The 15828-nt window shown below is 37.7% G+C and overlaps 1 protein-coding gene across 9 annotated transcripts in view; it reads right to left on the bottom strand.

The window, feature by feature from the left end:
- DNM3 (dynamin 3) overlaps positions 255 to 15828 on the bottom strand; it is a 542471-nt gene continuing 526897 nt past the window's right edge. For 2 of the 9 annotated variants that reach the window (XM_021063639.1, XM_021063643.1), the window contains one exon: positions 255 to 442. In XM_021063639.1, the coding sequence (XP_020919298.1) occupies positions 406 to 442 (37 nt within the window). In that variant the 3' untranslated portion in view covers positions 255 to 405. Of the gene's footprint in view, positions 443 to 1554; positions 1881 to 5411; positions 10314 to 15828 lie in introns of those variants that run through there. The other 7 variants (XM_021063635.1, XM_021063636.1, XM_021063644.1 and 4 more) reach the window with 6 other exon arrangements.

The following is a 15828-nucleotide window of genomic DNA, read 5'->3' as shown; positions in this document are numbered from 1 at the left end:
TTCTAGACACCTAGGATTTTTACTTCATCTTTTACCCTTCCAGTGGACAGACATTTCAATCGAAGATAGATTATTATTCTCTGCCAAAGAGAATCCTAAATCACAATGCTTTAAGAACTTAAAAATCAATCATTTTCAATCTGAGCCTCTTAAAAAGATCAAATTACTTATTTTTCACTTTACCTGCTTTTAGGTGAAACAAACTCCTATCTTAATTTGAGTCTTCTTTAGAAAAAGAAACAAAACACATTTCATTTTTTTATATAGAATAAAATTTGTTTTTATTACAGACATGGATCAAAAATAAAAGTTTTTATGTACATATGACATATAGTGCAAACAGAAGGTTTTTAAATACCACGGATGGACATGTTGTCGGAAACAAAAGGAGATGAATGATGGGGGTTAGGATGGTCGTTCTGGAACTGCAGGAGGGGGTCGCCTAGTGAAAACAAAACAAAACAAAATAACGAAAAGAAAAACACATGCAGAGGAAGAAAACAATGTTTAAATTAGAAAAATAAATCCAAATAAGAGCATGCAAAACTATCCCACAAAAATTAAATTCAAATCAGACAAAAACCATGCAGACATGCAGGGGAAGTGAGAGAGAACCACATGACATAGTAAGCAGCTCCTAGGATGTTTCCTGGCCAGCAGCCAGGTGCTAGGTCTGGGCCACTTGAGCCCACTCCAAAACCTTATTAGTTTGTACCCTGGTATGATAAACCCATGCAATCATATCCAGGAGAACTGGGAGCAGTACCAGAGCCACATACCTTCACAACTTGAGTATTTGTTTCCCAACCCTGATTTTGTGACATTTAGTTATTTCCAAAGATTTCAATAAATGTTGTGAAGTCTCCATTGGGTGGGGGAGAGAGCTGATATAGAAACATGCCAGGTGAAATTTTCTTTTTTAAGATTTGGGAAAGTAGAAGGCAGCAAGAGGTCAAAGGAGCAATGTAACCACAATGCAGAAAATAGCTGGGGTCAATCTGGGAGAAAAGGATTTGTAAATAGGAATTTCCTCCAGGTGAAAATCCTGATGTGATAGTCTTTCCAGGCCTAGGCAAATTATGAGGCTCTGTCTGGTCCACAGTGACCCCAGGATTTTGTAAGATTTGCCTCTGTCTCAGTGTAAGGTGCAACTGAAGTTCTTATTTATTCTGCACTGGGTCCAGCATAAATGAAATTTCATTTGCTGGCTCTTTCTCCCTCGCCTGGCTTGCACTTTATCAGAGCCACTGACTGTGAAATAAGGGTTCAGAGTTGTGCTTCATTTTGACATCAATGTCTCTGGATGATGTGCAACTAGGAAGATACAGGAAGCTCTACGTGGCCATGGACAGCTCTGTAAGTAGGAAAACAGCAGGCCCAATGAAGCTTTCCCACTGGTTTCCAGCAGTCTATATTTAATTTCCTCTTTCCAGCACAATTGGTAATGAGCCCCACATTACAGCAAGCCACAGAACTGTGAGGTTAGTTCAGGACCCTGCTCCCTGGGGAGACTTCTTTCTGGCTACCCATTCAGGTATGCAACAACATACTCACTTCCATCCTACTTCTGTAACACTTCAGTGAGTGGAGCAATAAGGTCTATGAAAAACAAAAACAAAAACAAAAACAAACTGCTTTTTCATCTTCCAGGAGCTGTTAATGGAGCCACACTGACCTGGCTGTTTCTAAGCAGTGGTGAAAAACGATCTTACCTTCCTCAAAGTCCAAGACCAATTTTTCTTTGGTCCAATTTAAGCTGGCTGCACTTAAGGAGGCCTCCCATCCATTTAAATGATGAAGAACTTGTTATTGGTCCGTAACCTTTCAACTGCGGGGGGTCTGCGAGCCTTTAGCTTTAGAGATCCAGGTAATGGGTATCCCTGGTGTTTTCATGAAGAAAGTGTAATTAAATTCCTGTCAGGCTCAATGAGATTTATCACCTGCCCAGCAAACAGAAACTATTTTTGAGTTCTGAAGGGGCTTTGGAACACCTTAATTACCCCAGCAGGGTGGGGAGGTGAGCCATTAAACTGAACAGCAAGTCCACAGTGCTAAAGGGACATTTTGTCAGCATATGCCAAAGCATTTTCCTGTTTGAGCCAGTTTGGTGTTCTAGTCCAGAGACAGGCTCCGAAACTTTATGTCTTGGAATATATTTCACGGACAGCTAGAATATTTGCCTCAAACATCAGAGGGCCATTTATCCCCTAGCTCCTTTCTTTCCCTCCTCACTCAATCCTGTTTCTAACTTTCCTCTCACTGCCAAAAGATCATTGTTGATGATGACGCAGTATAGCAGCTCAGAGTTAATTTTATTATGGATCTTGGCAGTTTGAGTTTTCATTAGTTCTCTTCCAGAATTCTCTATATTACTTAACAAGGCTGAAGTGCTTGAAGGCAAAATGTGCTAGAAGTGTGAAAATACCAGGGCATTTTATATGAAGGGCTACAAAGGTACCTTATACCGTGGCCACAGCTAACATGAAAATGTCACTGAGTTCGGAACACTGAGTTGGGATACTAAGTTGCTAATACATGCTAGCCTTCATCATACAAGCAAACTCTACCTACTCAAGATTATAGTTTCAGGTTATGCCTTCTTAAGCTTTCTGAAAAATAACTGCAAAGAATTGTTTGGCCAAAACAGCAAGTTAAGGTGGCAGGAAAAGCTGTGTGTGGGAACATGAGCGTAATTCATATATAAAAGACCCCATTATTGGAGTTCCTGCTGTGGCACAGTGGGTTATGAATCCAACATCAGGAGCTCGGGTCACTGAAAAGGCTCGGGTTGTATCCCCATTCTAGCAGAGCAGGTTAAGGATCTGGGTTGCTGTAGGTGTGGTGTAGGTTGCAACCATGGCTCGAATTCAGTCCTTGACTCAGGAACTTCCATATACTGTGGGTGCGGCCAAACAGAGAACTCATTATTAATAAGAATGATGAATTATCCACACTCTTGTTATTCTACCTCAATGCTTCAATCAGTTCTTTTTAAAATTTTACTGGGGTATATCTGATTTACAATGTCATAGGAGCATCATGATTTCAGCAAAGTGGATTAGTTACACATATACATATATCCATTCTCCCCACACCATAGGCTATTAGAAACATTGAGTAAACCTCCCTTCACTATACAATAGGTCCTTGTGTTATCTACTTGATATATAGTGGTGTTTATGTTAATCCTATCCTCCCAATGCAGCCATTCCCCCCACCCACCCAAAGTTTCTCCTTTGGTATTCCTAAGTTTAATTTCAAAATCCTTGAGTTTGTTTCTGTTTTATAAATAAGTTCTTCTGTATCACTGCAATCTGTTCTTAGGTGACGCTCCTCGAGAGCAAGATCCCTGGGAAGGCCTTCCTTAGAACTTTTTTCTTGTCCGTTACAATCTCACAAAGCATTCTCTGCTTGTTTTCTTTGCCCATCACTTAGATAACTTACTGGTGAGCCTGAAGGCTTGGGAAAGTGAGACAAGAAAGGCAATAAGAACAGTCATTCTTCTCAATGCTTCTCTGATGATCTTCACTTTTTTTTTTTTTTTTTTTTTTTTTGCTTTTTAGGACTGCACTTGAGGCATATGGAGGTTCCCAGGCTTGGGGTTGAATCGGCCCTACAGCTGCAGGTCTATGCCACAACCACAGCAATGCAGGACCTACACCACAGCTCACAGCAAGGCTAGATCCTTAATCCACTAAGCAAAGCCAGGGATCGAACCTGCAACCTCATGGTTACTAGTCGGATTCGTTTCCGCTGAGCCACAAGGGGAATTTCTGATGATCTTCACTTTTACGTCAGCCTAGATCCCTCCCTTTATAAGAATATGATGGGCGTGATGTAACTAAAGAAGCTCTTTTTTTGGAGAATAAGAGAGAAAAAGTAATATTGAAAATTATCTGAGTCTTCCACAAGGCTCCCTAGGACTCCTTGCATCTGCTTTCACACCTCCTGCTCCTATGTGACCTACTTCCTTGGGTCTCAGACACAGTGGTGACAAAGCACTGGAGCTCCAGGAGGATGGCCCTGAGGTGGGAGCTCTGGTTGCTATGACACTTGATTTTATCCGCCAAGGTTTTGTTAGTGACAGTCTGTACTAGAATAATCTCACTCAATGCCTCTTCCCTCTGGCATAAAGCCACTAAGCAGTATTTCCTAAGGCATGTACCGCAGAACACTAGTCCTATCAAATGCTCTACGAACAAAGCACTGATGGTCAAAAAAGTCTGGGAAAAATGGAGACTCTAACCCTGCAATCTGATATTAAAGCTTCTGTAATGTCTTCCCCTTTTGTAACACTGATGTTGGAACTATTTTTAAATACAAATGGAAATTTGCCAAATAGTTACAATAAGGTTGTTTGGTTTTGATTTTTTGTTTTTGGTTTTTTTTTTGGCTGTGCCTGGGGTATATAAAAGTTCCAGGGCCTGGGATCAAACCGCACCACAGAAGCAACCTGAGCCAAAGCAGTGACAACACTGGACCCTAAATGCACTGAGCCACCAGGGAACTCCTGGTTTTGGTAATTTCTGTCAGGAACTATTCTGAATATATAATCACACACACACACATAACCCACAAGTGAACAGCATAAGTCACAGGCTCTTTCTTCCATTAAGAAGCTTCCTTTGAAGGCATTCATTGCTCCACTAATGAATATGGAAAGAAATTCCAACAGAAAAGTGTATATTAGCCCAACAATCTTTTCAATTTATCTTTTCACAAAGAGCATATCCTGAACACAAAGAGAAAGTAAACAAACACCTTCCTCCCTCATTCCTGTCTTCTGCTTTTAGATGGCACACTCTGGATCTATGCAGGTGATAAAGAGGCTCATCATCAAAACTCTTGTATAACAAGGAATCTTAATCTATTATCTGGAAACTCAGGATAAGGACATGTATAGATACTGAACACCCTTCCATTTTCTTAATATTGGGGAAACTTCTCACCTCAATCGGTGCCCACTGAGTCAACAATGAAGGCTTACTGTTGAGACAGGAGCTCAATTACTTACTGCAAGAAATGCCTTTGGTAGGCAGAGCATTCTCTCCTTCTACTTTTAGTTTTTCAGGATCACCTCCTTTTCAATAGCAAAATGTCACAGTGCTTCTTGGCAAGTGTCACTTCGCACCCTCTGGCGGCCAAAGATACGTCCTTCTTAACCTAGTACAACAATGACTTCTGAACAGGAGTGTAACGTCTCCCACTCTCTCACCTTTAATTTGTCCAATTTGCTCCCTTTAAAAATCTCATCCTTTCCCAAATTAATGACAGCAATGCCAAATGCTAACATTCTCTGTATTAGAAATTCTGGGCCAACTGTATCAAAGGAGTTATAAATATTTACAAGTCTCAGATCTTGATAAGCATAGACGTGACTCTAATATATATAAGAATGAGGAAGGGGGAAATCCTTCAAATGTTATCATTTATTTCAGGTTCAGAAATACAGCTTCACATTTTCACAATAGGTACATGTGACCTTCAAGAATGATACAGGTTTTAGGAACTTGCTTCAAAAATTCAATTCACAGAATCCATCCATATATCAGCATTAAGAAATCCTGAAAGTGCCAAGAAGACAGTGGAGAGTGATCTGGCTCAAAGTAATTAAAGAATCCACAGAGAAGACAAGATTTTGCTTCTGTAGGCTGTTTCTTTATATAAAAAAAGCAAAATAGGAGTGTGATTCAGAAAAGGGAGAGAAAAGAAACATAGACAGGCAAGCAAAACAAAGGCTGTACATATGAAATTGAACACAAATCAAGTCATGGTGGCATTTCTGGTTGGAAGGTATCATTTTTATCAAATTGGCAACAGACGATGCAAGAGGTTAAACATAGTAATTTTATCACAGTTTTAAAAACATTACATTATAGAATTTGAGGGTACAAATGAAAAAGAAATGAAGCCTTGAGCTGAGCCATGTGTGAAACCCCAGACCAGAAAGGTGAGAAGTGTCACCAATATACCAGTATGAACAGGTCTTAAGATAAACAAGAAACTCCCTTGAGTTCCTCTCTCTTGCTCTCATACATACACAAATCCTTACACATTTTATACAAATAGCAATGCATATACTACATATGCTTCAAAGTATTCTTAAACTCTCACAATACGGAGCACCACATAATTTTAAACATATCAACTAGACAGGATGACTGAAGATTATCTAGAAGATACAATTGAGCTGTTAAGAAAGGAATGAGTGATCCAGTGAACCAATAATTGTTTCTTGGAAATCATCTAGCTTCATTCACACGAAACTCTGAGCTCACAGCGTGAAGTCTTGGTGAAATGATATAAAACTCAGGGCTTGAGTCTCAAATATTCTTTCACTGGGTTCCATAGTTCAGATATCTACTACATAAGCTTTATTCTCAATGTTAAGGAGATTCTTGTCAATTTCAAATAAATATATTGTTGGTCAAATTAAAAATGGTTACCTGACAAAGTGGATGGATGACCTGCCTCTGAGGTATCACATAGCTTCTTCCTCTCATTTTAAGCAAATTTACTCAGAAAAATCCACTACTGTGTCCCTCTACTTTATATTTTGACCTTTACCATACAGAGACAAATGACAATATAAACCAACTTGGCTTTTTAAGATGCAGCACAGCAATCCAAGGATAATTTATAATTCTAATCGAAGATCTTTAAGTAGGTTTCTGGAGCTTACATTTACTATATTGAGCTATATTGGCAAAGATAATTTCTTCTTCAACAGCAATGCTGTGAATTTAGATGTCAATAAATGCCTGTGGATGTTATTCTACCATGTTGTCATGGAAATTCTGAGACTTGTGCCTCTCAGAATGAATACGATATGGAGAAAATTTTGTATACCTCATGAATGTTATGAGACATGAACCACTGTTATCATGTATTATGGAAGATATAAAGCTAATGCTTATATTGGCACAGTTTAAAAAATATATTCATATGCACACATACGAAGCACATGTATACATAAATATTTACACACATACATGTATATACAATACACATACAATCACACTCATGCTTGTGGCATTTTAACAAGTGATTTTAAACCTACTTACCAAAGGGGCACAAAATACATGTACTTCTAGAAACAAATTTACTATGTATATACTGTATACATAGAGGCACATGCATAGAAAATGTGTATGTACACAGAAAACATCAACAGTTATCACATACTGGTATTGGGTCCCATTTCATATTTAAGAATTATGGCTACAGTATACTTAAAAGTCATAAAATGAGTCTATATGACTACTTTTTAATTCTAAGACCAGAAGGCTTATAGTTATATTACAGGAACTTGGTTTTATTATATTTTGGAACAGTATGAGTTGTATCTGAACAAGTAGGCAATTTGCTAATTAAACAGACCCTACTGCTTTTCTATGTTACAAAACACAGCTAAAAGCAATATTCAGAGGAGTAATCTTGGCAGACGATTTCTGAAAATGTCATATATCTGTTCTAACTCAATACTATTTCAATCCTCTGTCCACAGTTGAGTAAATGGTTATTCCAATTAGTCAATAAGCATGCAAGGTTTAGCATATGACAATAAAATAGATTTACCTTTCAAATAAACATATAGTTTATTTTTCCAAATCCTAAAAGCACTGTATGTTTTATTGTACTAGACATGATGGAGCTACATCTGTTGTGTAGACAAATCAGAGCAATCAGGAGGAAGTTAAATGAAAGATTTGAAGTGTATGGGAAACATGTAGAAAACTTATTAAGTTACACTCCCATCTTAAGGCCTGATATGAATGCTGTACTTCAAATTGCACATCCTAGAGCCTCTGACTTTTACTTTTTTTTTTTTTTTTTACATTTTACATGGGCGTCTCTTTTTAGCAGAATGTAAACCCTTTGGGAAATGGGGTTAATACTAATCATAGGACACAGCACTGCAGTAAACTGAAAATATTCTCCAACATGACGGCTGAAATTCCAGGGGCAGCAGGGTTCTATTAGAAATAACTTAGAAGTAAAATAAAACAAAAGCGTACACATAAGAAGAGACAATTAGGACAGTGAAACTGTGGGATAACAATCTGAGAGCAAAAGCCAAAGGTAACAAATGCCATTGTTTATGACTGCATGAAATTAGTGCAAAGAAACTTGGAAAAAAATTCCAATTTTCTTTGACATGGTTTGTGCTGATCTAAGAACACACTAGTGGTTATCCACAATATTTTCCTTTAACCGAAGGAAATTTTTGAAATACAGCAAAATGCTAAACCACATATAGCAAGCACAAAGCCAAACCCTGAAGTATACAACCCGTTAGCTGCCTATTTTAGAGAATTCAAAAGAAGAAGCAAAAGGAATCTTAAGAGGAAATTTTATGAAAAGATACCACTGTAGACTATTCATTTTACTATGGATGTATGCTTAACATATTTCCATTTAGTTGCAATACTATTTTAAAAATACAGTATGTATCTTGCACACCCGTTTCATTCACCGTTAATTTTTCCATGAGGAAAAATAAGAAGATTTAGGGTGGCATTCCTTATACAATCACTTGCAATTTAAAAGTTGAAATGCATCTTTTGTGAATATTGTATTCTCTGATGTTTGCCTAAATGGGCTAGTTTTAACCCTTTAGAATAAGTTCAAAACAATGCCATTCAACTTGGCAAGTTCTCTTTTTAATAACGGTTAAAAAGTTTTTCCTTCATACTTTATGGGTGTCTGCTTTGGATATAAACCACACAGGAAATTAAAGTTAAGTTAACATACAAATCATGTTTGCTGCTTTCAAAGGCAGACATTTCAGCTGGTTAAAACTGATTTACTTCTGTAGAATATGAAATAGTGTCATGGGATACAACTGTTCAGTGAATACTTGGTGTGCTGTCTGGGAACAGTTAGCAGACAGAATTCCAGTTGGCTTCTGGCTGCTTCCTACAACCTAATCATCAAGTCCTAGGTAGTCCAAAACTCAGCCTCGAGACTGAACTATTAACCCCCAGGCTAAGCTGCTCTTGTAAGTTCTAGAAATGTTAGAATTTGCCGATTTGCTTTAAATCTCAGTGTCTTAATACCATTTTCTGGAATGACTGGGAAAGAGACACTGAAGCTGTCTGGCCGTAGGAGTGTGAGCTCTGCTCTTAAACCAAGGCATCACATACTAAATGACTTTTCTTTCCATTCCAGGTTCCATTCTTTCAATATGGTTATCCCACAGTAAGACTTGGATTTATCCAGAAAGCCTAGAATGGACAATAAGTTACATTAAACCTGTTTTAAAGGTAGGCTAAATTTTTACATGGGAGAATTACATATTAGCATGGAAAGAGAAACATTTTTGCTCCAATTAACTAACTAAATAAACCAACTGGAATTAGTGCCAAAGTGTACTTATCCCCAAATTAGATCCATATACAAAATTAAATATTTTCCCTATCAGCCTTCACTATAACCTATGAGGAGGTAAGCACATAAGTGAATAAAGACATGACGTTTGTCTGGATGCTTCTAGAGGTGTGATATTTTGCTTCTTCCTAGAACTTTGAAACTAACTTGCTAAATTTGCTGACTACCAAAAACAAGCTTTGATTCACTGTTGAATATGCTTCTAGCATGAAGCAAAATGCATTGGCATGAGAAGCCCTCTAGAGCAAGCAACACATTAACTTTTCCTTTGCAAACTACCTCGTGCTTCTGGAAAAGTTTTATATTTAAGGAATTCTAAATTTAAAAAAAATCACTTCTAGTAGTCTTATGGAATAAGGGGGAAGGAAAGAGTATCTAAAAAAGGTAACTGTGGAGTAGACAGAAACATTAATAACAGACAACATAATTTCCATTAGTCAAAACAGAATGTGGGGAAATAAATATGTATCATTTAGGTATAAGCCCACTATCTCTTATCTCTTCAGAATTATATCGAATGGGCTATCTGGTACGTAACCTGCGAAACTTGTCAAAGCAATTCCACATATACGCCAGGGCAGGCCAATGGTCCTCAAAGCAGAGGGCTGTCAAACAACCTACCTTGGTCGATACGACATATAAAGCCTCAAAGAGTCAGCAGTTTTCAAGAGTCAAACCCCCAAAGTTTGACATACCATGAGCAATGAAGGTGAGCAGTGAATGCATTAGTAAAACTGGTTACTTGCCTACTGATGTCCACACATGCGACTACTCATGATTTACTGCAACAGTTATCAAATATTTTGCTCTCGCATAATTCATTAGTAATTAATTGCCATGCCAGACACTTCGTTTAGTCTAACAGGGAGGATTCTAGTGGACGGATTATAGTGGGACGAGTTGGTGATGGGGGTGGTCTCCGGCTAGAAAGAGAGAAAGAGAAAGGTAAAGAAACAAGTAGAATATCTAGCAGAAAGTTGTCCCAAAGACACTGAGAAAGAGCCATCACACACATGCTCATGCACAGACAGGCCAGCAGGAGTGGTTGCCATCTGTAATAATTTATACTGTCACCTTTCATTTATCTAGCATTTTCTAATGAAAAGGACATAATTTTTACATGTAAATTTTGCTAAAAACTGAAGTCATCGCTCCCAATACTAAAATGATAAAAATATCGAATCTCTTAAAAGCCGTGTGAAATGCACTGCATATTTCTCAGGCAATAAAATATGAACTGTACTGTTAAGCCTATCCCTGGAACTAATAAGGTATTTACGTCTCAGAGACTGATGGGGTTTGAATTTTTACTTTCCTTTATGTAATATTCTTCCTCTTTTTCTCCCTGTCAGGATGTTAGTTATCACTTCTCATTGCCTTTTGTGGTAGCTTTCTCCAACTTGTTCTATATTTTACTTCTAATTTGCAGGGCACTAGGAAATTGAGGTTTTTAGGATTCTCTGCAATAAGTGCAAACAGGCTCAGGGTGAGTGCTTGAGTAAACCGCATAGGCTCTATTCCTATTGGGGTCCTATTGGGGTCCTAAAAGTTTTATTCTTAGTAGAAGTATTGCCCATGTAATGAATAGTGTTTCTAATAGCTGAGGTTGCTGAATAAACAAACTCCAAATAATGAAACATTACTGTATCTGAGAATCTCAATGTTACCAATTAATACTCTTTATTTCCCAAACTCATACATTTATTTCCTAAATGTATTAATAAGCTTTTTGTGTGTATACTTGACTTCATATCTCTCAGAGAGTAATGTTTATAACCAACACAATTCAACAAATTCTACAAATTGAAATCTTTCTTGATAAAACTCTTCCATTGACTTTTTCAGAAAGATCCCTTCTTGAAAAACAGTTATGTCATGCAATTTTCTTCTGTACTGGAAATACTAAATTGATCACATCAAATGTTCTTTCTTGGGATGAAGGAGTGAAATTAGAAAAGTTAAGGAAAACTGCTATGAAACGTTAAAAAATTACGAAGCTATAAAATAAAATTAGATGGTCACGGAAAATCAAAGCAAAAGAGATACTGTTGATTAATGATGAAAATACCAACCACTTATGCACAAACTCATAGGTATTAGTAGAGTTTCTTTTGCCTCCTGCACTTGAAATATGTCTAAGAGGCTTTAGAAGAAAGGTTTCCTTAGAAAGGTACATTTCAGTTTAACCTCTTATACTAGTCTCATTACTAAGTGGGCACTTGATTTTTGAAAGTGTATTTAGAGATACTTTTTTTATAGGCACACTTATGAAACTAAACCAATCACTATTAGCTGTTTAATTTGAGTAAACAAATTAGTCCTATTCCTTCAGAAAGGCTACGGGCTGCTATGGCTATCTGAAATGTTCTGGCAATTTCCTGCTGGGAAAAATGCTCCCATAATTTCCTTTTCACTTATGACTATGCAAAAACACCTGCCCTTTCACTAGCATATTGCTCATTTTCATTACAATGGCCATATTTGTTTAACCTATGTCCTGAATTTGAACCTACATCACTTTCTCCTTTGATGTGAGGTTTCCAGAGGCCAGAGGTCATGTCTACTTGCCTTGTTTCACAGAGTGTTTAGGATGGTCTTGTCTTCAATTACATTCTCAGTGTTCTTTTGTTCATCATTTAACACTCATCTTGGTGAAGTCTTCGCTGACCTATTCCCCTATCCTGATACAGTGGTTTCTGTAGCATCTCAGTATATTTTAGAATTAGGTTTATATGTTTATTTCTACTGATTAGAAATGGGCTGTGTCTTACTCATCTTCATGTTCCTGAAGTTTCTAGCTCAGTGCCTGTCATTCAGCCAGTGAATGTTTGACAACTGAATAAATAAAGTTAGTTAAGCAGCTAAGGGGGTAAGGGATTGGCCAGAATTTCAACTTGAAAATGAGAAACTAGCAGAAGGCTCAATAATGGAATGGACTTAGAGGATTTTATTTGAAAAAAGTGAATCTTAAACTACAAGTGCAGTGAAAGGCAGAATACAGTATGGCATGGTGGGTTGGAAACTGTTTTCATGCATATGTGATAGCTTTAACCAAGGGTTGTAGCCAAGAGAAAAAGGAATGCAAATTGAATTCTCTTCTTTTCCTTTTGTTCTTTGCTTGTCATTCCTCAACACTTCCTGACCATCTTATAGTTTCCAACCACCAGTCCACATCACTTCATAGTTTTATGTATTTAATGGCATTTAGCCATGTTTGTCCTTATGTACTTACTTATTAGATTATTGCCTGTGTCTTCCAATAGATTGCAAATTTCTTGAGTGCAGAGACTACATACTCTGTATTTATTATGTATATTCAGCATTTAGTATAATTAGAAGGCAGTGAATAAATATGCATTAACTAGTAGACAAATAAATGAATGATTGAAAAGTACCTACACAAAGATGTTTAGCCAGGTTATAGGATGGAGTAAGTCAAAGTGAGCCAATGAGGCCATAAATGCAAACTTTTGAGGCATTTGTCAGATATATATATATAGTCTTTTGTCTTTTTAGGGCCGCACCCACGGCGTATGGAGGTTCCCAGGCTAGGAGTCAAATTGGAGCTGTAGTTGCTGGCCTATGCCACAGCCACAGCAATGCCAGATCCTTAATCCACGGAGCAAGGCCAGGGATTGAACCTGAGTCCTCATGGATACTAGTTGGGTTTGTTAACCACTGAGCCATGATGGGAACTCCAGAGGTTTATATCTGAGGCAGCAACTTTGCACAGAAGTCAAAAGGTGTGAATTCTAGCTTTAATTGCCAATTTATATAACCATGAATCTGGTTATATAAAGATTTCCAAGGTTCAGTTTTCTCATCTCTGACACAGGAGACTCAAACTAGATGATCTGTAACATGCCTTCCAGTTATGCACTACAGGCATTATTTATTGAGCATGTATTATGAGGACTGTATCATGCTGCATGATCTTTAAAAACTCAAAATCTATTCATAGCGGAAAAAGAAAGAGATGAGACAAGTGCACAAGAAGTTTTACTATAGCATCCCATTTGAGTGGAAAAAAATGGGGCAAAATTTTGTAATTCAGACACTGAGAATATATTCTTGGAGCTTTAAAATACAATAATGTGGTCAAAGAAGGGGCAAATATGATTTTAACTCTGGTATGTAAAGTTTGGGAGTCATAAGAGAATTCAGGTCTCAGTGGAGTTAAAGAAACTAGAAGTTAAGTGGTGAGGATGGAAGGGACAAGTTCAATGGTGGGAATAGAGAACAGAAAGCCTGAAAAACTCTGATGGCACAGCAACTTATCATTAATCTCCTCCCATACCAATTGGACAAGAGAAAATCTACAGTAATGAGCAATTGCAGAAAGAAAGCAAGGCAGGAGATCAGGAGAATATACCCTTCTGCTATGTGCCAGGCCTTTTGTTTGTCTTATCACCACCATATCCCAGAACTCAGTGTTGTCTTTGGCTCATGGCATTTTTTCTTTCAAATAAATAAAACAGGAAAAACTATCCATCATGAACTTTTTAAGGGAGTCCCTAGGTTATTGTACTGAATTGGTACTGCACACTTGTGTGGTGAACTAATGATTGAAAAAAAGTGAAAGGTAAAAAATTCCCATCATGTTCTCCTAAAATAATTATGACATCTTTAAAATATGCCTCATTTCAGGTTAAAGTAACCTATGTGGTGCTTAGTAATTAAAAACCCTAAAAAGCCCATCAACCCTTCCAGAAGAAATGTGCATCCTTTTATTTCTAAAACAATAAACCCCCAAATAATCTGCATAGAAAGCAATTCCAGAGGAGCATGATTTTGTTCAGTGTGAATTTTCTTAATAAGTCATGTTAAATGTTTGCCAACTTCAACACCAGAAAAAAAATTTAAGGTTTACAGTTAAGGTTCATCTCATTGGTTCAGTTCCTAACCATTCAAAGAGTTTCCAAAGACATTCACCTCATAAGACAGTTTGTTTTGGGCCAAGCAGTGTTACTTGTTTTGTACTAAATTTTTTCTCCTTTGCTTTGTGCAGTGATGGGCTTCATTAAATAACCTATTATATTGAAATGGAGCATCTTGCATCACTTAGTGTTTATTGAAACACCATGTGTATGTGGGAGGTTTATGGTTATGACAGAAGAGCCATGTTTCTACTTCCAAATCAAAGGGAAAGACGCAATACTTGACATTGCATTTGTAGCTGCAGGGATAGACCATTTACAGCACAATGACAAATGTACTTTGGATAATGACAAATTTTGTAAGGTCAAATGCTCACTCGGGGTGGGTGGTACGGTCGGTGAGAAACTGGCTATGCTGATAAGAGAGAACCCAACAGTTGTCTTATTTTCTCATTCAATTCTCTTCTAAGAATGAAAGAATTAAATTTTCATCCAGTCTTCTTTGCTTCTGAGTGTTCATGAGGTGACACCAGTCTTAGCAGAGGTATATCAGTAGCAGGTGGTAAGGATGCAAATTGCCTTTCCTCTAGCTCCTTGCTTCCTGATGGCATAACACTAATCACTGAAAAGGCTTGGTCTTTCTGTCCCTGCCCTTATTCCTCCTCAAGGTGGAAAGTGGGATTTATTTATCTGGTAAGTGTGTGAGCCAGACTGAGTCTATGTAGCTGAGGCTCCATTCCTCTGCTCAAACCAAGGTATTGCGATCCCCAGGCTAGGATTCTTTTTATTGGGCAGTTACATCAGCATGTTGTAAGGCTATGGTTCTCCAACTGGACTGTGCCTCAGGATTCCCTGGGGGCCTTGTTAAAATGCAGGTTTCTAGGTCCCACACACAATTTCTAAAGGGGTGAGATATTTCTAGGGAGTGCCCAGATTATGCTGATGCTGCTGGTCCTGGACTATGCTTTGAAAATTGTTTTAAGATCTTGTCCTTGCTTTCTGAGCAGTTCATTGCCAGATAAAGTAAGAGCAAAAATAGGAAGGGCTGGAAAAATTCTTAAGAAAGACAAAGAAATGGTAGAAATACTTTGATACTTGGGAAATTAGAATTAAGCATGGTCAAATCAATTTTAGGTTTATTTTGTAAAGACAAAGATATTATACTATGGTAGTTTTCTTGTTACTCATCATCAGAATAACCACTTGTTTATGGAAGCTTGTTATCTGTTCATGAAAATGGCAGCAGGTATAGAAACTGAGCATATCTAACCATGCATTCCAAATTCTCACCTTTGGAGAGAGTGTGACTGAAATCGAACCTTATTAGCTAGATGGACCCAAATTTAAGAAAACAAAGGAAATTCTCAAAAAATACACAAAGATTGGGGTTCCTGCTGTGTTGCAATGGGATCAGCGGTGTCTCTGAAGCACTGGGAAGCAGGTTTGATTCCTGGCCTGGCACAATGGGTTAAGGATCTGGTGTTACTGTAGCTGCTGTGTAGGTCACAGCTATGGCTTGGATCTGATCCATGGCCCAGGAATTTCATGTGCCTTGCGGCGA

The sequence above is a fragment of the Sus scrofa genome, chromosome 9 (genome assembly GCF_000003025.6).
Source record: "Sus scrofa isolate TJ Tabasco breed Duroc chromosome 9, Sscrofa11.1, whole genome shotgun sequence".
In the NCBI taxonomy this organism is placed as follows: domain Eukaryota; kingdom Metazoa; phylum Chordata; class Mammalia; order Artiodactyla; family Suidae; genus Sus; species Sus scrofa.
The sequence above is the reverse complement of the archived record's forward strand: the minus strand, read 5'-3'. Positions and strand labels throughout refer to the sequence as shown.